The 24,056-nt window shown below is 35.4% G+C and overlaps 4 protein-coding genes and 1 pseudogene across 6 annotated transcripts in view; 3 read left to right on the forward strand and 2 right to left on the reverse strand.

Moving 5' to 3' along the window:
- LOC104782677 (villin-2) overlaps positions 1-2,563 on the forward strand; it is a gene marked incomplete at its 5' end in the record, with an annotated part of 6,742 nt that extends 4,179 nt beyond the window's left edge. The window contains 9 exon segments of the mRNA XM_010507680.1: positions 1-29; positions 150-160; positions 242-382; positions 470-595; positions 780-842; positions 947-1,048; positions 1,472-1,736; positions 1,809-2,026; positions 2,122-2,563. Of these exon segments, the coding sequence (XP_010505982.1) occupies positions 1-29; positions 150-160; positions 242-382; positions 470-595; positions 780-842; positions 947-1,048; positions 1,472-1,736; positions 1,809-2,026; positions 2,122-2,235 (1,069 nt within the window).
- LOC104782678 lies at positions 4,602-6,804 on the forward strand (annotated as a pseudogene).
- On the reverse strand, positions 7,091-8,883 carry LOC104782679 (remorin). The gene is made up of 2 exons (XM_010507681.2): positions 8,009-8,883; positions 7,091-7,413 (listed from the first exon to the last, which is right to left on the reverse strand). Exons 1-2 carry the CDS (start codon positions 8,660-8,662, stop codon positions 7,213-7,215), a joined length of 855 nt encoding a protein of 284 aa, XP_010505983.1. The 5' UTR covers positions 8,663-8,883; the 3' UTR covers positions 7,091-7,212.
- LOC104782680 (guanylate kinase 1-like) lies at positions 11,915-14,665 on the forward strand. Its single transcript, XM_010507683.2, has 11 exons — positions 11,915-12,178; positions 12,417-12,472; positions 12,603-12,716; positions 12,789-12,865; positions 12,973-13,102; positions 13,185-13,547; positions 13,637-13,758; positions 13,854-13,989; positions 14,064-14,109; positions 14,201-14,291; positions 14,396-14,665. The coding sequence occupies exons 2-11, from the start codon at positions 12,470-12,472 to the stop codon at positions 14,475-14,477; spliced, it is 1,164 nt and encodes a 387-aa protein (XP_010505985.1). The 5' UTR covers positions 11,915-12,178; positions 12,417-12,469; the 3' UTR covers positions 14,478-14,665.
- On the reverse strand, positions 15,014-18,560 carry LOC104782681 (G-type lectin S-receptor-like serine/threonine-protein kinase SD3-1). 3 transcript variants are annotated; one of them, XM_010507686.2, is made up of 2 exons: positions 18,272-18,560; positions 15,014-17,802 (listed from the first exon to the last, which is right to left on the reverse strand). In XM_010507686.2, the coding sequence occupies exon 2, from the start codon at positions 17,706-17,708 to the stop codon at positions 15,429-15,431; it is 2,280 nt and encodes a 759-aa protein (XP_010505988.1). In that variant the 5' UTR covers positions 17,709-17,802; positions 18,272-18,560; the 3' UTR covers positions 15,014-15,428. The 3 variants fall into 3 exon arrangements, with proteins under 3 accessions (XP_010505988.1, XP_010505989.1, XP_010505987.1); XM_010507687.2 differs by having other exon boundaries at positions 18,263-18,560; XM_010507685.2 differs by having other exon boundaries at positions 17,931-18,560.

Raw genomic sequence — 24,056 nt, forward strand, 5'->3', positions numbered from 1 at the left:
TCACTTATTCTCATTTTCGTATAACAGAGGTGAATATTTTATATGTGTGGTTTTTTACTCATATTTTCACATTATCTTAGAAGTTGAGCATTTCCAGTATTCTAACTGTATCATTCTCTTTTAAATTGTGTCTGCCTGGATCCACGCAGAAAAGTTTCAGGTGAGATATTGGCGAAATTATACAACTTTTTTTTACACGAGATGCTGTTTTGCATATTATTAACAGTATGCTCTGCAACAGGTTGAGGAGATTTACAACTTCGCTCAAGATGACCTCTTGACTGAGGATATATATTTACTAGACACCCATGCTGAAGTTTTTGTCTGGGTTGGTCACTGTGTTGAGACCAAGGAAAAGCAAACTGTATTTGAGATTGGCCAAGTAACTATTTCCTTATCAACTTTGCTTCTCGTTTAGCTTCTCTGTTCTTTTTTGTACTTTTTATTCATTGAGACAGTCTATGGGCAGAAATACATAGATCTTGCTGGATCCTTAGAAGGCTTGTCTCCTAAAGTTCCACTCTACAAAATCAATGAAGGGAACGAACCATGCTTCTTCACCACTTACTTTTCTTGGGATCCCACTAAAGCTATCGTAAGATTTCTTGTCCTTGGTATATGTTCAGTTTCTATTGTTTCAGTGTCTGGAATGAAAAATGTGTCTGTTATCAGTGAATTGCTAGATAGGCACTTGGTGTTGAAGACGGATTTAGCTAAGATAACTCTGATTATTGTACCTCATGGACTTTCCTTTACGTTTACCCTTTTCTATGATTTAGGTACAAGGAAACTCATTCCAGAAAAAGGCAGCGTTGTTATTTGGCACTCACCACGTTGTGGAGGTACTACACATCTGCAAATTCAGTTTGGTTAGGATAATGGAAAACACACTCTTATTACTTTCCGGCTACTTGGATTCATGAGATTTTTCCTTTTTCCACTGCAGGATAAGTCTAATGGTGGGAGCCAAGGACCAAGGCAAAGGGCTGAAGCACTAGCTGCCTTAAATTCTGCTTTTAATTCTTCTAGTAACAGGCCTACCTATTCGGTAAATAACGAAACTCTTCACCAATGTTTCTTAGATATAAATGAAATATCTGTTCAATATTTGATTTTAGTTTACCATAAGTTTACTACAGTAATGGACACTTCAATGACCCTACCTGTACAAACCAATCTATGACCATTTAGCTGCTAATCATCCATCTGGACCTAAACAAATTTCCAGCCTTCTAGTTCAGTCCCATCCTAAATCCAACCAAATTCAGAGAGTATAATTCTTTACAAAATTCTCAATACAATGACTTACAAATTTGTTGCAGTGTAGACTAAAGCTGCTTGAACTCATTAATGGGGTTCATCTTGATTGAGTTCTTCGTTTGTTTTAGCCAAGCCTTACCCCATTACAAAGAAAGCTCTACTTTTGTATGTTTAGCAAGTCCACTTAGACAGTCTTCCATTTTAACTGCAGAGCCAGGACAGATCAAACGAAAGTCACGACGGCCCAAGACAGAGAGCTGAAGCTTTAGCCGCCTTGTCATCTGCATTCAATTCTTCTTCATCATCAACTAAATCGGCTCCACCACCAAGGCCAGTGGGGACAAGTCAGGCTTCACAGAGAGCAGCAGCAGTGGCTGCTCTCTCTCAGGTACTTGTTGCGGAGAATAAGAAATCACCTGATACCTCTCCTACAAGAAGATCCACCAGCTCCAACCCAGCAGATGACACCCCTTTGGGTAAGTTTTTCTCCTTGATTCCACGTGTTAAACTTCGATAACGCAATGGACTAAAACTATCTTCATCCACAGCGGAAGAAAAAGATGAAGCAGAGGCTTTAGAAGGAGCTGGGGATGAGGCCACGGAAGAAGAGGAAGTTTCACCCGCAGCAGATGAACCAGAAGCAAAGCAGGAAACAGAAGAGCAAGGAGATTCTGAAATAGATACAAGTGGAGCAACTTTCACTTATGAACAGCTGAGAGCTAAATCTGAGAACCCAGTGACTGGAATCGATTTCAAACGTAGAGAGGTGAGTAGTTAGTTAGCTACTAGGAGATGGAATCACTCTTGTCTATTACTTAACTAACTTGCTGTTTCTTGTTGTTGTGGTCAATTTACTACAAGGCTTATCTATCTGAGGAAGAGTTCCAAAGTGTGTTTGGGATGGAGAAAGAAGCATTCAACAACTTACCACGTTGGAAGCAAGATCTGCTTAAGAAGAAATTCGACTTATTCTAGCGAGTGTTCATGGCTTTATGTGGATCAGTCAAATTTGTTTTTTTGAAGAGTGTTTTTTGCTTCTCTTCTTCAGTTTTATTTGCTTGGCTCATTAATATTTCTCTCTTGGGTTGGTTTGGGTTTGATTCTTTATATTTTCTTACAGCACAATGAAGATTGAAGTGTCTTTGTAGTGATTGATGATCATAGATTGTAATGAATTGTTATACCCGAGACAGATTTGGTGATTGTGGGTGACATAAATTCTTTGATTTGGATTCTTCCATTGTTGTGACTATTTAAGATCATGTCTAGTTGTACAATCAGATCATCAGATGCTTTATTTTCACTGTTTTATGCTTGTTTGTGAATTACGAGAGGTTTGCTTATGATGTCTATTATTCAAGACAGTTTTGTGATGATGATTGGTGTATTTTTAATAGTTGTTTTTATTCATCACAAAGACACAAACAATGTGTATGACAGCATAAACGTGAGTTTTTTTTTTTTTTTTACGTAAATCAATCATTAGTTTTGGTTATTTCTCAAAAACCAATCCTACCCGAAAAAAAAGAAAATCATAAATTAACTCACTTGTCAAGTCATCCGATTCGAGTTCTTTATACAAAATTGGCTAATGAACGAGAGAACTCAACAATGGATAATAGCTCATTTATTATCTTTTCTAAATACTAAAACTGTCAAAAAAAAAAAGCATGAACTTACCAAAAATAGTATGAAAAACTAGAGCTGCATTTGATTGCATCCATGGAAGCTCTTTCTTAGAGCTCATAAGGAAACTGATGAAAGAGGACCATTAAGGATCATTGAAAATTTTCATTTTCTTTATTTATTTATTTTTTTGATCAAAATTTTCATTCTTTGTTGATTACTTGTTTAATTTGGTTTTCTTAAATAAAACATATGAAAAGTATGGGCCTTATGGCCCAATTCATTAATTAAAAACAAATGACATCATTCACCAAAGCAACAACATAAACAAACATTTAAACATAAATGTAGGAAAAATCAGCAGTTAACTAGTTGTTAATGTACTGTGTGCTGCTGTCTCGAATATTTGTCAGAGTAGCACCATCAGTATGTGCCGCGTTCGCGTTCAAATTCTCCTGAACCCTCTTTAACGTTCGCGTTCAAGTACATCAGCAACACTACAAAAATATTAGAGAATAAATCAGTTAACAAAAGAAATCACAAACAAATAAATCGAAACGATAATTATATAATCAAATAGTGTTGTATAACCTTGGAGATCCGTATTCTCTCACTTCTTGGTCCTCGTAGATGACAATGGTGAAAATTTGTGAGTTGGTGCAATTTTCAACAATTGTCAATTGTTGATGTACTGCCCATTTTCTTAGTCATTCCATATCTTCCATATCAAAAAAAAACTTGTTAAGTCCAATGCGAGCAAACAGAAATAACGTTAGTTTCGATGATCTCCTCTGATACCTCAATGCTACAACATATGATGACATGCAAATTTCAAAATTTGTATTTATGGAAATAATTAGCAGCATAGTGTTATTTTGCTTCTCATAATTTTATATTAATTTTGAGTAAAAAATCTGGTGACTGATAATCTTATCTGGTCAATAAACCGTTGTAAGAAACTAATAATTTTAAAATAAAAATCAACCTATAATCTTTCGTTGCAATCTAGTGACGAGCACGCAATGGATTACTTCATCTCTACATACTTGTGTATGTGTTTTTTACATCCTTTATAGTTTTTTCTGTCTTTTTTTTGTGTATATATTTACCATCAAATCATCCACCAGTTGAGATAGATGTATTGTTTCTTTTTTATTTATTAAAAGATTCAAATTTTTATTTTGGTTTGAAATTTGAATTACAAACAAAACAAAAAAGTTTGTTCAGTACTGGATAAACTGGTTCAATTTTATTCTATGACGTTTTTCATTTATTTATCACATGGTTTAGACTTTGTTTAATCGTCAAACTTAGTCTGTTTCGACGCTAGTTGAATTGCCACTCAACTAAACTAACGCTATTTACGGTTTACCTACAAGTGATTGGAGGTCTTACCAAGGATCTTTCCGTTGTAGCCATAAGGTGTAGAAAGTACAACGCGCCAGCCGGCCAATAAAGAGTGGGGACACTCAAGAAATAGAAAGGAACGCTTCAAGAAACAAACGTTTTATTCAAGAAAATTGATTTTTGATTTAATGTGGATATCATTAATCGAAGAGCTTTCAGCTACAAAAGATCTAATTTAGCCTCATATGGATCCTTGTTGAATTCAAAGTCATTAAACCTTTCTCTACGTTCGGTCTATTATACGTGGAATCTACATATATACTTCACGAACAAAACGTTTCTTATTCCATTTAATACTAAGTTTCTTCCATTATTTTTTCTACCTAAAGAAAAAACCTCGTTTTATCAAAAAAAAAAATTATGAACATGAATCTTGCTGATCCATCAAAGTTTACATTTGTTCTATTTTTTATTAAGCTAGTACTCCACCTTCTCGCTATACGTTTCTTCAGGTCAACAAAACAGAAAGGCCAGCTTCCCCCGGGTCCACGGGGATGGCCTGTCATCGGAAACTTGGTCCAAATCAGCCTAAACCGGCCTACTTCCTGGTGGCTCCACCGCGTCATGGAAAACATGAAAACGGAGATAGCTTGCTTCCGTTTCGCACGTGTCCACGTCATCACCGTAACCTCAAGCGAGATTGCTCGAGAAGTGGTTAGAGACAAGGACGAGGCTTTCGCTGACCGTGTGGAATCGTACTCGAGCAAACTCTTAAGCGAAGGCTATAAGGACGTGATATTTTCTTTCTACGGAGAGAGATGGAAGCTACTGAAGAAAATGATGGTGGCCAAACTAATGTCTCCGAAAATGTTGAACAAGTCCCTAAGTGATAGAACCCTCGAAGCCGATAACATCGTCGCTTATGTCTTCAACTTATGCCAATTAGGGTCAACAAAAACTAAGTTAACGTGAGAGACATCACGGGCGTTTATTGCCATGCCGTGATGATGATGATGATGTTTGGCCGGAGGAATTTTGAAGAAGTAGCGACCGAGAACGGTAATGGTCTCGGTCTCGGACCGAAAGAGAAAGAACACATGGACGCAATATATCGATCTCTTGATTGTTTTTTCAGCTTTAACGTAACGGACTACATCCCTTGTCTTCGAGGATGGAACCTAAATGGAAAGGAGGCTGAAGTTAGAGAAGCGGTTGATATAATCAACAAGTGCAACGACCCCATCATCCACGAGAGAATGCAATTGTGGAGGGAGAGAGGTGGAAAAGAAACGGAAGAAGATTGGCTCGATATCTTAATCACGCTAAAAGATGACCAAGGAATGTCCTTATTCACATTTGATGAGATTAGAGCTCAATGCAAGGTTAGTGATGTTCACACTATCCTTACAAATAAAATGTGGCTTAATTAAATGTCCAAGAATAATTGCAAAAAAAAAAAAATAATAATAATAAAAGAGAATAAGTAATAACCAAAACCGTTATGCATTTTTTGCTATATATAGGATATCAATGTTGCAACAATCGATAATACGATGAATAACGTGGAGTGGACGATAGCAGAGATGTTGAATCATCCAGAGATTCTTGAGAAAGCCACAAATGAATTGGACACGGTAGTTGGCAAAGACAGACTTGTGCAAGAATCAGACATATCACAACTCAACTACATCAAAGCTTGTAGCAGAGAATCTTTCCGGCTTCACCCAGTTAGTCCGTTCATGCCTCCTCACAGAGCTCGAGAAGATACTACGCTCGCGGGTTATTTTGTCCCCAAAGGTATATGCAACTCATGCATGTAGATGTAAGTAAGGGAAAGAAAAAAAACTATAATACAATTAAATAAAATAAATAAGTTGGCAAACTGCACAAATGAGAGTGTGGGACCACCAGCCAGGGTGGAAGATTCGTGATCGAGCGTATTTCTTAAAATATATGTTAAAATTAAATATCAAAACGGTTTAGATTTATCTTCCTATGGCCGCTATGTCAGGCCATGGGTCAGGCATATATGTCCATGAGTTCACAACCACGCATTCAAAATCTTAGGCGGCAATGCTTGGGCTTTACAAACCATGTGGTATTTATTTGATTGCAATGATAGGTAGCCATATTCTTGTGAGTCGTCTAGGGCTTGGCCAGAACCCTAAGATATGGGACGAACCAGACGTTTTCAAGCCAGAACGACACCTCGATGGACATGGTGGGAACTCAATTAGCGTGAGTTTAATGGAACCAGATATGCGGCTCGTGACATTCGGCACCGGTCGGCGTGGCTGCATAGGCTCTAAGATTGGGACATCTATGACCATCATGTTACTAGCCAGGCTTCTCCAAGGGTTCGAATGGAGCCACCTTCCTGGTACTAGTAAGGTTGATCTCTTTCCTGCTGATCGTAATTCGTTCACCGCTAAGTCTCTAGTCGCATCTGTTAAACCTAGGTTGGCTCAACGTATGTATCCGAAAGTGCAAACAAAGTGAGAATATTTTGATGATGAATCATTGTAAATTTAAATTATTACATATGCCATTAATTGCAAAGAGCAATAAGAGAAAATTGAGAAAGCTTTAAACTTCTACCTAAAAGGGAACTAGGAAAGCTCATCTAAATCCATAGAAAAGCTGGCCACTCCAACTGTTTTTGTAACCATATTCTTTGGTTCTTAGACTAAACCAAACAACACATTTTATAACAATACTAACATTTGGGGATTCATCAAGTCGTACACACTAAGTACCTCAAATCATTAAATATGGATGGTAACGCATACCTCAAATTAATGTAAGTTGAATTAATTCGTAGTTTTTTTTTTTTCGGATTTGGATTACACAACAGTACTACGTACGTACGTACACTCTCATTTATGTGTATATAAAAAACCAAAAAATGTCCTCTTTCTTTACCAAATATATTACTAATATACAGTGATGCTTAATTTAATGATTGGATAAACTAAAAAACTAGAAGAAAGAGAAGAATGAGCGCTTGGCAGGAGGGCGTTCGACAGCTCTCATGAGATTAGCAACTTCAACTACTTTTGCAACCTCTGTCCCTCTCTTTGCCTCTGCCGTCGCTCTTCTCTCCTCTGCTTTCCTCTGTGCTTTGGCCACATTGTTTTGCGTTTTCTCCATCGCTTTCGCTTTTCTTTCCTCTAGCTTCCTCTGCATGCATCGATCCCAAATTGTTAGCTAAACTTATACATACATCATACATGTCTCTGTGTATACATTATCAATCCGACATGAATTCACCATTTAGACGATCAGTTAACCGGCCTTTTTAGTAAATATTTTTCACTATATATATCTTGAATCCCGGAAAGATACGTATAATGCCACAATGTTTGTTGAACTGGAATTATATATGACAATGATGATGCCACGACGATAAACATAAAAACATTAATTAGAAGCTATAATGTGAGATATATATAACCATCTCTCACCTAATTACATACAAATTATGCCACCACACCATACCTAATATTATTTACAAATTTTCAAATGAGAAGATTATGTTTGCAATTCCAAAATGACATATACTGTAGTACTAAACCCGACTCCAAAAAAAAAACAAAGAGGTGATTTTAATACTTTCACTAACTATACTACGAGTATCACATGGTTTAATTATATATTAACCAGCCGACCAACCCAATATACAACAAAATTTAACATATGTTGTTAGTAAATTATGTTAGAAATTAATCATCGTACGTGGGGACCGGAAGTTAATTTAAACCAAAAAAAAAATTACCTCGATTTTCTTCATCCAAGAATTGGCCTTGTTGACTTGTTCATTAACCCAACCGTTAATAACGGCGTCTTCTCTCTTAAACCTGTTATTGATCTTAGCCAGTTTTGCCGTCTGCCACGCCGTTATCTTTGCTTCCACCTCTTCCCTCTTCACCCTTTGCACCGTCGTCGTTCCTACCTGACCCTGACCCAGACCCAACAACCTATTCTCACTTCCAGGATCCAAACCCGGACTCGGATACTGGTCCGGCACAATTGCCAAAGGATTCGTCTCCACTTCATGATCCCTCTCCTCGTGAATCCTCATCAAGTTCAAGTCATGTTGTCTCTCATCTTCACGCTGCGTGACGTTACGAGCCGTTGGTTCGTTGTTTTCCATAGAGGAGCCAGCGATGACTAGAGCGTTGAACTCTCTGCTTATAGTCGTGAAGTTCTCGCCAGAAGAAGCTCCTTCGCTCATGGTCGTTGTTGACCTTGGCGGAGAAAAATAGCCTCGGAAAGCAGGCGGTGGAGGCAACGTCGTCGTCATCGTCCGGGAGTTATCTTCCGGCGTCGGAGTTAATGCGTGGATGTCTCTCACAACAGTCTCCGTCGTCTCATCCCCGTGGTTACTTCTGGCGTCCTGCGACCTTTCTTGACCGTAAAGAGTCATCATAATCTGAGAATTAGGGTTTACGAATTGTGATCGTCAAAGAAGAAGAAGATGATCATGGCCTGATGATCAAAGTAATTTTATATTTTCTGACCTCGAATGGCAAGCTAAAATTGGTTTTTTTGATATTGGCTTTGGTAATGTCAAAGGTTTTAGCTCTGATTTTGATTAGATTAGAGGAAAAAGATCACTACACGACAAAAAAATGGATAAAAAATGTAGAATTCTCAAGAAGTTTATAAATTTAAAATATGAAAAAGGACCACTTCGTGAAAACTACACTGGTCCGGTGTATAGCGACTGCATTTAACCTTCGGAGATGTGCTTTGTCTATTGATCATGATTAGCCAAGAGACGAAAAAAATAATGCTATCAACTAAATATTTTCACATATTCCAATCTAAAAACTAATAAGAGGTAATCGTAATTTCTAAAGGTCGAAATGTACTAGTGATATATGAAGTTTGGTTACGGCGTTACGCATTATAGGATTATTAATTATCTTTTTTGGGAGAAAAAGGATTGACAAGTTTTCTTAATAATTTTTTTGTTTTTGGTAGGAGAGACAGTTTTATAAGAGGTAGTACTAAAACTAATATTAAGAGCGAGTGTCGGCAAGTTTAGACCCTACCACGAAGACAAGAGATATAAAACACATGTCGCTTATAAAGATTGTTGTCGACGTGGCCATATATGATTAGTTGAATATTCCCCCAAAAGAAAGTCACGTATGTCAGCATCATAAAATGAATCTAAATGGCTTGGGGATACCACTTGTGCGTGGCCACGTTTCACATGTCACCATTAATTAAATTCGTAGTTTTCTGATATAAGCTCGGTAGTGATTTTAGCAATTTGTTATATCTGTCTGCTATGTCTTTTCATTATGACGTATTATCAACCACATGTAAATTTTAAATACCCCATACTACAATAATAATATAAGTTAGGGGGTTTTAATCTACGTGTTTCATGTTCCGGCCAAAGGCGGATGTAAATTAAAAGTTTTAGTTTTAGGCAATAGTGTTTATATATGTGGTAAAAAAGTGTGGTATGATTTTGATCGGTCTAATACACAACGGTCACGCTGTAAAACTCAAATATTGAATGGTTTGAAACTCCGCGAACGTTTCTTTGTATGTAAGTTGCAAATAGAAGTGTCCGTGGGTGTCAAAAACGTTTCTTATCCACTATAATTCCGATCAAAGTAATAAAAATTTCTAAGAAAGCATTCATTGGCTCCTTGTTAAAATACATAACATAGCCACTAAAACACATTAAATTCTAAGTGAATGAAGAATGATCGATCAAACACGAATGAAGAATGATCGATCAAATAAATTTAATCAAGCAGTGGAAGTGAAATTGAAGTTGGCAGAGTTTGTTAGTGCGACGGCCCAATAACGCAGAACTAAAAAACCTAATCTACTTCGCACCAAATCAAATGCGGGGTAAATTATCCTCTCACTGAAACCTTCCAAGTAACGCAGAGGCTTCGAGTTGACTCCTCCGTCAACGAAACCCAAACAGATGACGCCATTACTGACACTCACCATTCTTCACAACGACGTCGTGTTATGAATACTCGAAACGGTATCGTTTTTTAGAAAACAAACCTCTTCCTTTTTTTGGTTTGCCATCTATTTTTTTTTTCTTTATTTCTTTTCTATGGCCCTTTAAAAACCTGTGAATACACCTCAATCTACTAAAATTTCGTAAAGCATTTTAGTAGATTGAGTTTGAGTGATTACCAAAAGAAGAGAGTTTATTTTTATTTTTAAAGCAGTAGTAGTAATTGTTGCAACATAATTGTAAAAGTGAAATGAACCAACCAAGGAGATTTTGTTGTAATGCCAACCAAGAAAATCTATGGATTTCAATCACAAATCAAAATTCATAGCATAGATTGGCATGGGAGAGGAGTTATGGGTTTCAATCACAAAGCAAGTCACATCCCACACTTAGAACTACACTAGACTACCCAATTAAAGTTTTCACTTACACACATGGCCTCATACTACTAGAATTCGAATCACACACAAAGCAAGTTACATCCTACACTTAGAACAAATTAGAGTTTTCACTTACACACATAGCTCATACTACTAATATATGATGTATTTCTAGCTCGTGGTTCTAGTCATCAAGCGTGTCGGTTCTGTTCCGCCGTGACAGTTTCTATAGCCGCCTTGAACTAATCCACCAAGCCCAGCAATCCACCAGCTTCTTCCACGACTTTGACATCAAGTTCTTCGTATGCAGCTTCGAATTTGCGCATCTAACTCCGTGGGAACATATCCGCGACGACTTAAGATCTAGACCATATTATACTCCACAAACCAAAAAAAAAACAAAAAAAAACAAAAAATCTTGAGTTCAATTTTGTCTAACTTCTAGCGATATCCATCACTAGTTTACCTTACAACCATACCACACAATTCTACCATAGAGTTTTGTTTTTTATTGTTTAAATTTTGTGCAATTTTTTTCAATTATATTATCAAATTTTCTCAAATAATCATGTCTCAATTTCTTTCTTATGTTGTTTTTGTAGGTTTGGAAGTAGTTAAGCATATATTTCCATCCATAAATGCAAATATGTTTATATCATGTTCAATTGATTCATAAAAAGGTAAAATTAAGTATATTGGAAAATGTTACAATAACCTTTCCTCACTTTGTCTCGGTTAGTTTTAGAACAATAACTAACTTTATTCATAATTAGTTTAAAAACTAAAATATTTTAATTCTAATAAGAAAACAAATATATATATATATATGTATACTTAAATTCAATTCTATTCAGCATTTTAGATCTATTTAAAATTGTTAAATTTTCATTCTATCAGTTAAGTAGGCTTTTTCCTCTTGATCGTTTTGTTCTTTTTGTTTGGTTTCTCAAAATCACACTCAATACTACTAACTAATAAACAATCGACCAAATTTCTAACCTCCAAAATATGTCTTTCTAATAATTTATTTAAATAAGGAAAATACAAGTATACAACAACAACAACAACATTAATAAGTCATTAACAGCAACACAACCGAATCCAACTTTATTTCAACCTCCCTAATAAAATTTCTTATTACTTAACTGATTAAATATCATCTTTAACAAAATTAATAAAAATTTGACAAGTAAAAATGTGAACTATTAAAAAATAAAAAAATTAAGAGCCACCTTCTGACTCAAAAAGAGTCTCTATCTATCCTCTCTTTATTTTAATATGACAAGGAACCGCCACCGAGAGAGGCAGCTTCGCCTACACCTAGACAGAGACTCGATCATCTCCCAAGTTGTCTCCTTTTATAATCCACACAAAACAGTATATTCAAATAAGGATTACAAATCGAGACAAAACTTTGGAGAAGATCGAATCTTTTTTAAACTACAATAAACAACTCTGCGCTTTATTTCTCATTCAAGAAACCTTTGAATTGTTTCCTGCAATCCCATTAAAAAAAAAAAAAAAAGCCTTCGTCTTTATCTCTTATTTCAGGGTGTTCATTCTCGAGGTACGAATTGTTTGATTTTGGCCTTATTCTCATTGATACCTTTTTTGTATGTTACGTTACGATTCCTGTCTTTTTTTTTTTTTTTTCCATGAATTCTGCATTTGGGTTTTGACTAAAGTGTTTCCTTTTTTTGCTCATGGGATTCCAATTCCTTGAATTCTTGTTGAAACTTAGATAAAGGTTTGTTTTTTTAATAGATATAATTTGGTTTTATATGATCTCTTATATGTGCTTGTAGTGCCATTGCTCAGGCTGTGTTGTTGTTCTTCTTGGAGGCATAGAATTATCTCTATGGTGAGCCTCTTTGGCTATTTAACTGGGAACTCCGGTTGCTCAATGGATGTTTGCTGATAATTCTGATTCCAAGTTCTATAATTTCTTCTCTTTTTGATGGTTCTTTTTCTCTTTTTATTGTTGTTGTTAGGGAGAAGCTCCAGCTTTTCAAGTGGATCATCTGGAGAACGGACACTCCCATGGCGTCGGTGTAAAATCTGAAACCAATAACACTGAGATATCAGTCGATATCGGTGATCGAACAGTAAGTCCACTTAAGGTTTGTTTGTTTAAAACTTGGTTGATAATGTTCTGATTAGAGGTTTCTTTTGGGAAGTTTGTGATTGGTGGAAATCATGAAAGGAACACTTTTTCCATTGGGGTTCGAATTCATGACAAGAACAGTAACAACTGGTGGGTGTATGTTATGTAGCTTTCTAGAGATTCTGTGGCAAGAATTGTTTCTTTAAATGTCAGGAAGAAATCTTAGAAATTTGAGAATTACTTGGTGTTGTTTGTAGGTTTAGTCCTATTGTGCTTGGGACAGGTCCTAAGCCCAGCAAGGGGTACTCCGCGTCTGTTCTTAAACAAGGTCGGATTTTGGTTATTAAGAGAGGTTCACCTTGCAATGACTCCATCTGGTTCCTCGAGGTTGGTAATTTGTTGCAGCAATTTATGATGTTTGAGAGTATTGTTTTGGAGTTCTCATTTGTTGAAGTTGAAACATTGATAGGTAGATAGTCCTTATGTGCGAGAACAGAAGAAATTACTAAAGAAGGAAGTTGTTGCTTGGAGTAAAGGTGTCAGAGGCAATGCTGAGAAGCCTATTGTTATAAGCGGTCCTTCTGGAGTTGGAAAGGGAACGCTTATCTCAATGCTTATGAAGGAGTTTCCTTCAATGTTTGGGTTCTCAGTGAGCCACACAACTCGATCTCCGAGGTCTATGGAGAGAGACGGTGTTCATTATCACTTTGCTGATAAAAAAGTTATGGAGAAAGAAATCAAAGATGGAAGGTTTCTTGAGTTTGCTTCTGTTCACGGTAATCTCTATGGAACCAGCATTGAGGCCGTTGAGGTGGTAACAGATTCAGGAAAGGTATAAAAGAAAACTTTTGGATATGTAGATGATGCTTTCTGTGCCATTGATTCTTAAACGGTGATGAGTTTCTCTTTTGCTCATCACAGAGATGTATTCTCGACATTGATGTTCAAGGGGCAAGGTCTGTGAGAGCGAGTGCTCTTGATGCAGCATTCATATTCGTATGTCCACCTTCTATGAAAGAGCTTGAAGATCGGCTCCGTGCTAGGTAAAAATCAGGCTTTACAATACGATTTCTTGATATCTTACGTTACAGTTTCCAGGATGATCATTATCAATATATCTATTTTCTTAAAAAAACAGAGGAACCGAGACAGAGGAGCAAATTCAAAAGCGGCTTAGAAATGCTGAGGCAGAGATCAAAGAAGGGAAATCGTCAGGCATTTTTGGTCTTATGTTGTATAATGACAACCTCGAGGAATGCTATAAAAAGCTCAAGGTGAATCACCTTTTGTTAATTGCTCAAAAAGTAGTCATGTTCTGAATGAATAACAGTACCGGCTCTGTTTCCAGAAACTCTTGGGACTAGATGGAGTCTCTCTTGTCAATGGGGTAGAAAGTGAGAAACTGAACACTATGCATAGATTTCTTTTCCATAAAATAAGTAAATGTGGAAACTAATTGCTTTTTGTAATTTTATGATTCTGCAGTAGAAGGGATCAATCTTCCCACCGAGCACACAGTATCCAAAATGGAAGATAAGATCATTGTTCAAGAAACAGGAAAAGAAACTAGGAACAAGTAAGCAGCTAACTGAGCTAAGAATTAATGTTCTTATGTTTTTGATAATCTCTCTGAACTTGTATAAGTTATAATATGACCTTCTGGTAAATGATGGTATGCAGAATTGTGTTGGACTTATCTTCGCTAAATGGAGGGGCACCGGGTAGAACAAGGGGGATTCTTGTCGACACCATTAAGTTTTAAGCTGACAAAACATAAAACTGTTATTTCATTCATTACAGAGCCGTTTTCCCTTGGATTAGATAAGACATTCAAAGAGTTTAAGTGAACGATGATGATGGTAACTAAAGAGTTTGGGATGTTGATGATATTGTTCGTTGTAATTTGGATTGACAAGAATCGAAGAATCAAATTTGAAATTCTTTTAGATGTTGGTTCTTGAGTTGAGGGATCAAATTCAGAAAAGCATAACTTGAACACATGACTCACGATTTGGATGTACAAGAGGCTTGAATGATCTTTGTCATGTATTGGGAAGAAAAAGACAGCAGTTGGTGTCAGTTAACAGTTGCACTTTTAAAAGCAGCCAATGAGATTACAAAGAGGAAAAGAAAAGAAAGAGACGGCCGAAGAACAAGTTGGGACTTTGGAACAAAGTCTCATATGTGTCATGTCCTCTTCATCTTGCTCTCTGCACCGCTCATATACCGCAACTGCTTTTGAATCTTTAGGCTCAGGATCACTCTGGTGGGGCTAAAGTCGGTCGGATTGTAGTATAAGGAAGATTCGTGTAAGCCCACTAATGGTTCTGTCCTGAACATGGTCCTGCTCCACCAGTACAGACACTTGTACAAAAGACTTTAGAATCTGCCAAAACAAACGCGTGGAGTGACGTGCAGTAGTAGTAGTAACTAACAAAGCTTCTCTTTAAACTTCTCAGAGCTTTATTTACTTTGATTATCATGGTGGGACTAACGAGTCCACACGACAAGCCCATGAACGCTTTGAGGTCCATTAAAGATGCAACAGAACACTGCTTCAGCTATTCAGCAAAAGACACTTCCTTTCACAGACTCAAAGATCAAAGCTAAGAAGACCTTACAAAAATTGAAACAAGAATCATCAGCCTTCACTACTACAATTGTTGTTAAATCAGATCCTCAAACTATACACACTTCATTCACTTAAGAGCCTTTATGGCTCGTACAACGATTGACTAGACTCTGACGAGTTAGTCGGTGATGATCTTGCACAAGCAAAAGGCGGTGGTGGTGGATCAACAGACAATGTACCTTCTAAAACCTTCACCACTTCCCCCATTGATGGTCTTAACCGTTCATCCGCCTGAACACACCAAAACGAGATTCTCAAAACCCGCTCGAGCTCCTCTACATCGAAATCTCCTTCTAATATTTTGTCCACAACGGTCTCTTTCCTCCCTTCAATCCATTCTCTATACACCCATTCACTCACTACTCCTTCTGGTTCATATCTACCCGTTACTAGAGCTAAAACCGTCTTCCCAAAATCTTCAACGTCTTTATTTGCAGCACATAAACCGAATCCATATTCAGTTAACTTAGCTTCCAAATCCTCCCCGAGCAGAATGTTTCCACAGTTCAAGTTCCCATGACTGACGAATTCCCTGCATTCTGTGTGGAGGTAACAAAGAGCTTTAGCCACGCTTAAGCAGGTTTCAGTTCTTATTCTCCAAGTTAGTTTCTTGCTTCGTAAAGGGTCAACAATGTGGTCCAGTATTGACCCGTTCTTAGCGTATTCATACACAAGAAATCTCCTGCCTAGCTCGCAGCAATAACCTTCAAGCTTTGCTAAGTTCTTGTGATGCATTGTACCTATCTTTGATGCAGAGCTCCTAAACTTCCTTTCTTCTATTAACGTCGCTTTCATTTCTTGAACCGCAACAAGTTCATTCTCCGGCATAACCCCTTTGAATATCCCTGGTCCTATGTTATGATCAAAGTTACCGGTCATGGCCTTTATCTCATCGACAGAGAAGATCATCACACCTTTGGGATTTGCAGCTTTGGAGAATCGATCAGCTTTCTTCTTAGCTAGCTGCTTCTTCCTCTGGTAGATGTACACAACAACACCAAGCTGAAACCCGAGAAACAGAACAAGTGTAGTGGAAGTTGCACCGATAAGACAAGGAAGACAGATACTGTGAGACTTCGGTACAGTGACTGGTGGTGACTCTTTAGAAACGTTTGGATTAACAGCAATGGGATCCAAACATGTTTTCACATATGATATCGAACTCACAGACGGATCAGAGTAACCGCTGATATAACGAGTCAGCTTCATGCGACATTGAGGATTCCCATCGTTCGTGTAAGTGACTGCAGTACAAGCAAAATCATCTGAACACACCTTCTTGCATCTCTGGGAGCTAATTCCAAAAACAACAGAATCATTAGCAGGGTAGATTCCATACAACTCAAAGTTCTTGAACTTCACCATGGGGTAACCAGATTTGCAGGTTGGCTTCTGATAAGGCACCAAGCATTTAGGATCCGAGAGCGATACAAAAGCGTTAAAAGGGCAAGTGCATCCAGAGGATCCTGAACTGTTAAAGGAACAAACTTGTGATCCACAAGTTGCGAAAACACGACACTGATTCTCAACAGCTTGCCAAACCGGTTTCCAAATCCTTGAATCCTCGTTCCAGGAATACATTCTCAGATTACCATCCCGGTCAAGCCTGAGAAACCTGAACTTGACAGTGTCGTTATGATCTTCCGCAAACACAGACCAAACAGGTCTCATCAGATCTTGATCCTCAAGAAACAGAGCTCCCTCAGAGGTAAGCACAGCACCAATCTTCTTCTTCTTCTTCAAAGCTTCGTTTCCACTTGACCAGAAAGTAATGTTACTCTCCCATCTCAGCTGTAACCTCCCTGAATCCTCTAAATGAAGACTGTAATAGCTCGACCTAGAATTCTCACTAGCAGCTCTAAGCATCTCAAAAGAAGGTAACTTTTGGTTTGGAAGCAAAGTATCAGCAGGAGTATCAAAGCTCTGCCAAACAATCTCTTCTCTATCTTTCAACAACACGAGATTACCATCGTCACGAAGCAAAGCAGAGGATACAGAGAACCGGTTTGTCTTGCTGTTCCAAACCGGAACACCCAAAGAAGAATCAAACAAAACCAATTCTCCATTACTAGTGAGCTCGAAGTAGGAAGTGTTATCAGTAACGTAAACAACAGCTCCAGCAACCCAAACGACCTTACGCTGATCAGAAGGGATATAATCGGAGTTAAACCGGATACCGATACTAAACCGGTTAGGCAAACCGGGTGGGTTGAAAAACCCTAGAGCAAAATCACCATTGTTTGATACCCACAAGGTGTTTTCACCAACAACGAGCTTAGAACCCAGTTGAATCTCTGAAACAACGAACTGAAACGCAAAGAAGAAGACTAGAGAGAGAGACAAAAGCAGAGGTCGAAGCATCTTTTTTTTTTTGTGTCTGGTTCAAAATCCAACAACAAGATACAAGGAAAGAGACTCTGCTTTCATCTCAACATCATCCCCAAAAATCCAAAACCTGTGTTTCAAATTAAAAAAAATCTAAACTTTAGAATGGTGAAATAAAAAAAGATGAACCTCAAAAACTTGAAGAAGCTTAAANAAAATTTCTAAAAAAAAAAAAAAAAAAAAAAAAATTGGACCCACAGTTATATCAAATCACCACCAAGTATCAACAAATTGACTCTGAAGAAATTAAATAGTGTTGTTGACAAAAAAAAAATTTGATTTATTATCTTCAGAGATAAAAAAAAAAGCGAACTGAACTTTCGAAGAAGAAAGATATGTGGAGGGTATTACAGTAAAGATTGACCATTAAAAAACAGAGACTTTAAGCTCTTGATAAATGGGACCCAAGATTGTTGAGTTTGAAGGAAAAAAAAAAAGCTCCTTGAGTTGAGTGGGTTACTATAAGAATTTCAGAGAATGAAGCTGTGATAAAACAAAATTATATGAAGAGGAAGACAGTGAAGACGCACTATACTAACCACAGTAACCAGTAGGTAGACGAAGAGATTGAAAGAGACGTTTTTTTTTTTTTTTTTCTTTCTTTTTCTTAGAGAGAAACAGAGTTTGAGATCTTGAAGAAGAAGATGATGCCAAGTTGGTTGATAGTAATAATAATGTGAGAAATCAATCTCTGAAGAAGGAGTTTGAGATGAATCTGATAAGTTCTTTTTTTAGAAAGAAGGATGTTGCTTCTCTTCTCTTGTTTGGCCAATGTGAAAAGGAAGAAGTGGTTTATACTTAGCGCCGATACAAAAGAAAACATTTTTTTTTTTGGGGTATGGTTGGTTTTAATTGAACTTTGTCGTTTTCCTTTTACGAGTTGTCTTTTAAAGAAGAAGAATGCAAACAAATAGGAATGTATATATTTTGGATTACATCTTTAACCCAACAACATCTTAAAAAAAGATTCAAAATCCGAACCTAAGTTTTTAAAATCTTGATTGTTTGTTTGTCATAACTGTGACTAATTAGCGAGTTTAGATTGATAGAAGAGCGTGTGTGAATTAGATTAAGGGATGAAAATGGTCAAATTTATCAAGCAAATAAACCATTTTTTAGCGTACATAATCAATGCGTATAAATAATGTGTTAGCCGACTCTCTCTCTCTCTATGAATGAAGTGTAATCAACGAATTTAGTGGTTCATATTCTCTGTTGATTCACACTTATTATCTTTAAGCAGTGGTCCATTGTCGTCATTTGTCTCTTAATTCATCTCTAATTTAATTTGGATATTAACGATAATAATGATAAAGCACCAATAATTCTAGCAAAAAATAATAACGAAAACCAACATACAGTTCTTTTAATGGATGGATTCTTTATGTGATTCCGCATAGGATACCTGTCCGTCGGTACGGAAAACTTATGAGTGTGTTTAGTGTTTAGTTAGCATTTTATATCTCAGTTTTATCACTATATTTGGTTTGTAAATGCGGACCAGGTGCAAATAGCTTTGTTAACGAGGTTCGGTTTTTCCTACTTTCCGGGACCACATCCAGATTTCGATTCCACTAAAATAAGAAAGCAAATACAACCTATTCGCAAATGCGTAAATCAAGCACAACCCTCTTAATTCACCGCTTCGTTCTATAACATGAAATCTTAAGGATAAATCTCTACCCTTAACTAAACTCACACCAAGCCTAGATTCAAACCAAAATAACCTAACCTTGGGCTAAACTCCCCCTGAGCCTAGACTTCAGATCTTCAACTCTCTTGAGCAACCTTCACACACGTCACACCGACGAACAAAGAAGCTTGAACAATACAAGCACCAAACCGCGAAACTAAGCCGCACACAAACACAGAAAACTCTCTAGGATTTATTTTTATCTTTCAGCTTTCTTGTCTCTCTAGGACGTGCCCAAGACCTTCTTATATACCCATCAAGACTTCCTAATTACCATAGGAGAAGATTTCCAAATTTCATAAGAAAAAGATTTTTTCCTTTTTGCTATTTTCCTTTTCCTTGTAAAACTCCAATTTAATTAACCAAAAAAATAGTAGTTTTCATCTTTAATTCATCCTCAAACTATCCTTCAATATTGCTTTCTCAAACTTTATAAAAACTTCTCACATACATAAAACAACAGCAATCTTATATTATGTTTTGAATCACAGTTTTCTTTGTTGTTTTTGTTTCGATAGATTTAGTCGATCTTATATTGTTTCTTCGATCATCAACTTGCAAATAAAAAGATAGCTAGCTATCTTTTTTGTCATTGTTTATAAATTGTTATCCAAATTAGTATAATATATAACTATTCATAAATAATTTAGGATATTTTTCACATATAAATGTTTATGGCAAATAAAAAAATAGAACATTTGGGTATTTCGAGTCAAATTGTTAATAAGTAGTTAAATAAAAAGAGGGGTCAGCTTTGGACAGGAAGGGTTTGACGAGTTGCCTTTGCCTCGGTTGAAGAATTTCGGGCCCTATCAGTCTAGCACGTGTGTGTCTACATTCGCTTTCTTATCTTTTCACTCTTTTTGTTCGAAGCAAAACGCTCAAGTCTTAACGTTCGAATATAAAACTCGCTTGTTGAAAATGAAATAATACTATTTTGACATTTTTCTGCGCTAATACAATTAAAGTACTCGTTTAGAGGGTTGCTAATTTAATCACACGTATCCGAGATTTAAAAAAAAAAGAATTAAGTATATGACACGTTTTTTAATCAGAGAAAGACTTATTAAACTATAGAATGAATCTCGACGTCAAAGCACTTGTTTAGTAGAAGAAATTAATATACTCAGAAAAAAAATTGAAAGTAACTTTCATCTTTTCTATATATTTGTGTGTAGAAATATTACAGAAACAAATATTGATGAACGAGTAGTGGAAGATGAGAGAGATTCCCTTGCTAAGCTTTAAGTTATTTTTCACTTTCAAAAGGAAACTTTTCTTTTAACTTTCTACAGTAGAGAAATAATGCAAAATAGCTTTGTCATAAAGCTCATGCGTTGCATGCAGATTACAAGCCATGAGTGTTATACAAAAAGAAAGAAGTTATTATTGGATTATCAAATGAAAACTGTTTGTCGTCAAAGTCAAATCAAAACTTAAAAGAAATGACAAAAATGGAGATTTGGAGAAGGGGAAACCATGGGGCATGGGATATGCAAACAGAGAGGATGGGTTACGGGTACTGTATCATACGTTCTCTATTCAGAGGGTCCATTCATCACTCAATCTCCCCATTTTAACATGGAGCAGTTGAACAACTTGGACTAATTTGCTCCCTTTTTCGTGTTTTACGTCATTATTATTACTACTTTTCACCTTTTTTTTAAATATATATACTTTTTTTTATGCCAAATTAAAATTCAATATTTAAAAACCCAATAAGCCATATGACAAAAAACGTTTACAGAAAGTAGGATAAATTGACAACAATGTGTAATCCGTTACGTCAAAAAAAAAAGTTGTATAATCCGTTGGAAACTATATAGAATCTAGTATTAGTTAAGTTTGAGACATGGATTGATGAATGCAATTTGTTTCGACGGTTGTAAATCTCAAATTCGATTTCACATTTTTGAAAGAGAACTAGAAAACATACTCCAACCTTCTTCTATTTGAGAAGGTCAATATATAAGTCTTAGTAATCATGGAAGATATATCATCAATCTTCAAATCATCTCTTCTAAATTTCTACTAATCAAACTATACTAATAAAAAATAGGAGCTATAAGCTCTTAATACTGTCCACATAGAATTTTAAACAACCAATAGAAATTTGACATATCACTTATTAACATTTTATACAATTTTCAGAATTTTCTATATTAAGAATTATTTTAAACTACCTATCATGATTTGATATGTCATTCATTAACATTTTTTAAATTTACAGAATTTTTTAGAAAAAGTAAAATTTTAAATTTATGGAAATAAAAAACCAAGCACAATATCCCACATCGGCTAGAAATTTTTTAGACAATGGTTCAGAACCAATATAAATAAGATTAATATGCTTCCAACAACGAATGAGCAGGAAAGCTTGATTTATCAGGCGTCCAAGTTTAAAAGTTTTATTTGGTTTAATCTGGTTTTTTATTTGATCAAATTAAAACTTTTAACAGTTTCAAAAAAATATTATAATATTTAAAAGTTCTTAGCTTTTAAAAAGTTTTTAAATATTATAAGTTTTAAATTTTAAAAGTTTAAAATATTATAAATATTGAAAATTTTTAAAAGGTTCAAATTTTATATTTCGAAACCTTTTAAAAGTTTAAATATTATAAATATTGATGCAAAACATAAATTATTTTATTTATCTACATTTATGCTTTTTATTTCTTATGAGCTGTAAAACATATTTTTGTGTATGATTTTATAGATGAGTTGATATTCTTTCATTATTTTTTTTGTTTTTGGATCTAAGGAAGAAGGATTGACATCGCAAGACTTTAATTTGATGTTTGAGTCAAATTTTGAGGTTTAAAGAAGAAATATGGACGACAAACACACATGTTTTATTAGCTATACATAGGCATGACCCGGGTTACGGTTGTCACGGTTAAGGTTTATTAACCATCGGTTATGGTTAGAAATTTTTGTAACCTTAACCAGAATCGTTTACAAACGGTTAAACAGTTACGTTTAAATACGGTTACAGTTCAAGCAGTTACTGTCATATACGGTTATGGTTATTTGATAATATGATAAGGTTGATATTATTTGATGAGAGAATATAATTGATATTATTTATTTATAATTAATATGTTCTTATAGTGTACTCATATTTCTATATATCATATGATTCATATTAAATAAATAATTATTAGTATATTTTATTATGTTTTTAAAATATTATAAACCAAGTAAGGATTTTGGTTTGAGAAGTTTCTAAACGCGTGGATCTAAAACCAAATAAGTATATGGATAAAATTGTCAATAATTGGGTGCATGTGTTGACTATGCTGGTAATCATGAATTTCACAAATTTTATGAGAAAAGAAATTATTTTGTTCTTGGAGTTTGATGGGTTAACAAGTTGTGTGGTAGTATAAAAAAAGGTTTTTCAGTGGAAGAATGTGAAGAAGTTGACGAGGAAGAAGAAGAAAAAGAGTATAACGAAGAACCAAATGGTAAAAGTTACGATGACAATTAACACAAAAATGGGACAATGAAAATGACAAGAAAAAATATGAAGAATAAGAAAACATTGAATAAAAAACACGAAAACATAAGTTGTAGCGATCAATTAAATATGAAAACGAGTTAAATTCATGATTATAAAATTGTTTCGTTTTTCTGGTGGTCAAAGAAAATGGTTTAGAATATGTGAAGTCATCAGTTTGATTTGTCTCGCCTGGACATCTAGTTAAATTTATGATTTTTTATCAGATTTGATTTTATAACACAATCGATTTTTATATTTTAAAAAATTGTGTATCTGAAATTTTATTTTTTCAAAAGTACTAGTATTAGTTTTTTATAAAATAATATTTTATTACTATAATAAATCATATATAATTTTTATCAAAATATATCAAATAAACTGATTTGTAGTGTGACGTCGATTCAAAACTAGTACTGATAAAAAGAAAGAAAACATAGTAAACACAAAGTCCTTAATAAAACTAGGCCTATTATGTTATCTTTCCACGTTACGGGCTCAGTAGTATTCACCTACTAGCTAATTGGGCTTGGAGTTAGGTTTAACTCGCTCCAGTCATGAAACTTTACATTTGTCTTTTTTCCCGACAATGACATCAAATGAATATTATTCGTTAGAAAGAATAGAATTATACTATATTTATTATATATATCGTGTCTATAGTGCATGATGTGCATCTTACGATATTTCATCTATTTGAAACAAGTACATGGACCCCCACAATTGCGATTATTAAAGGAAAAAAGAAAAAAGAGAGAAAAAATGAGGAGCCACAAACAAAGATATCAGAAGAAAAGTTGCATCTACGGTTCGTAACATCCCATATGTCCCAAAATGGACCGAGGTTGGGTTCGGTTGTTTTCTCTTGTTCATATCACTTGACGTATATAGATAGCTTTTTCTTTTAGATATAATTTTGAATTTTCTATATTTCAACATATCTTATAATATTTTTACGTGTATCCTGTAGAAATACATTGCTGTACTGCTATTTTGTCCTGCAAAAGTTCTTGTACCGGAGTTTTTTTTATCATCAATCGCATCGGTAATTTTTTTAACTGTCGATGATACGATTTAATCTGTGGTGTTATCAAAAAATTATATATTCTCTAGAAAATGATGATATATATAA

The sequence above is a fragment of the Camelina sativa genome, chromosome 4, assembly GCF_000633955.1.
Source record: "Camelina sativa cultivar DH55 chromosome 4, Cs, whole genome shotgun sequence".
NCBI lineage: Eukaryota > Viridiplantae > Streptophyta > Magnoliopsida > Brassicales > Brassicaceae > Camelina > Camelina sativa.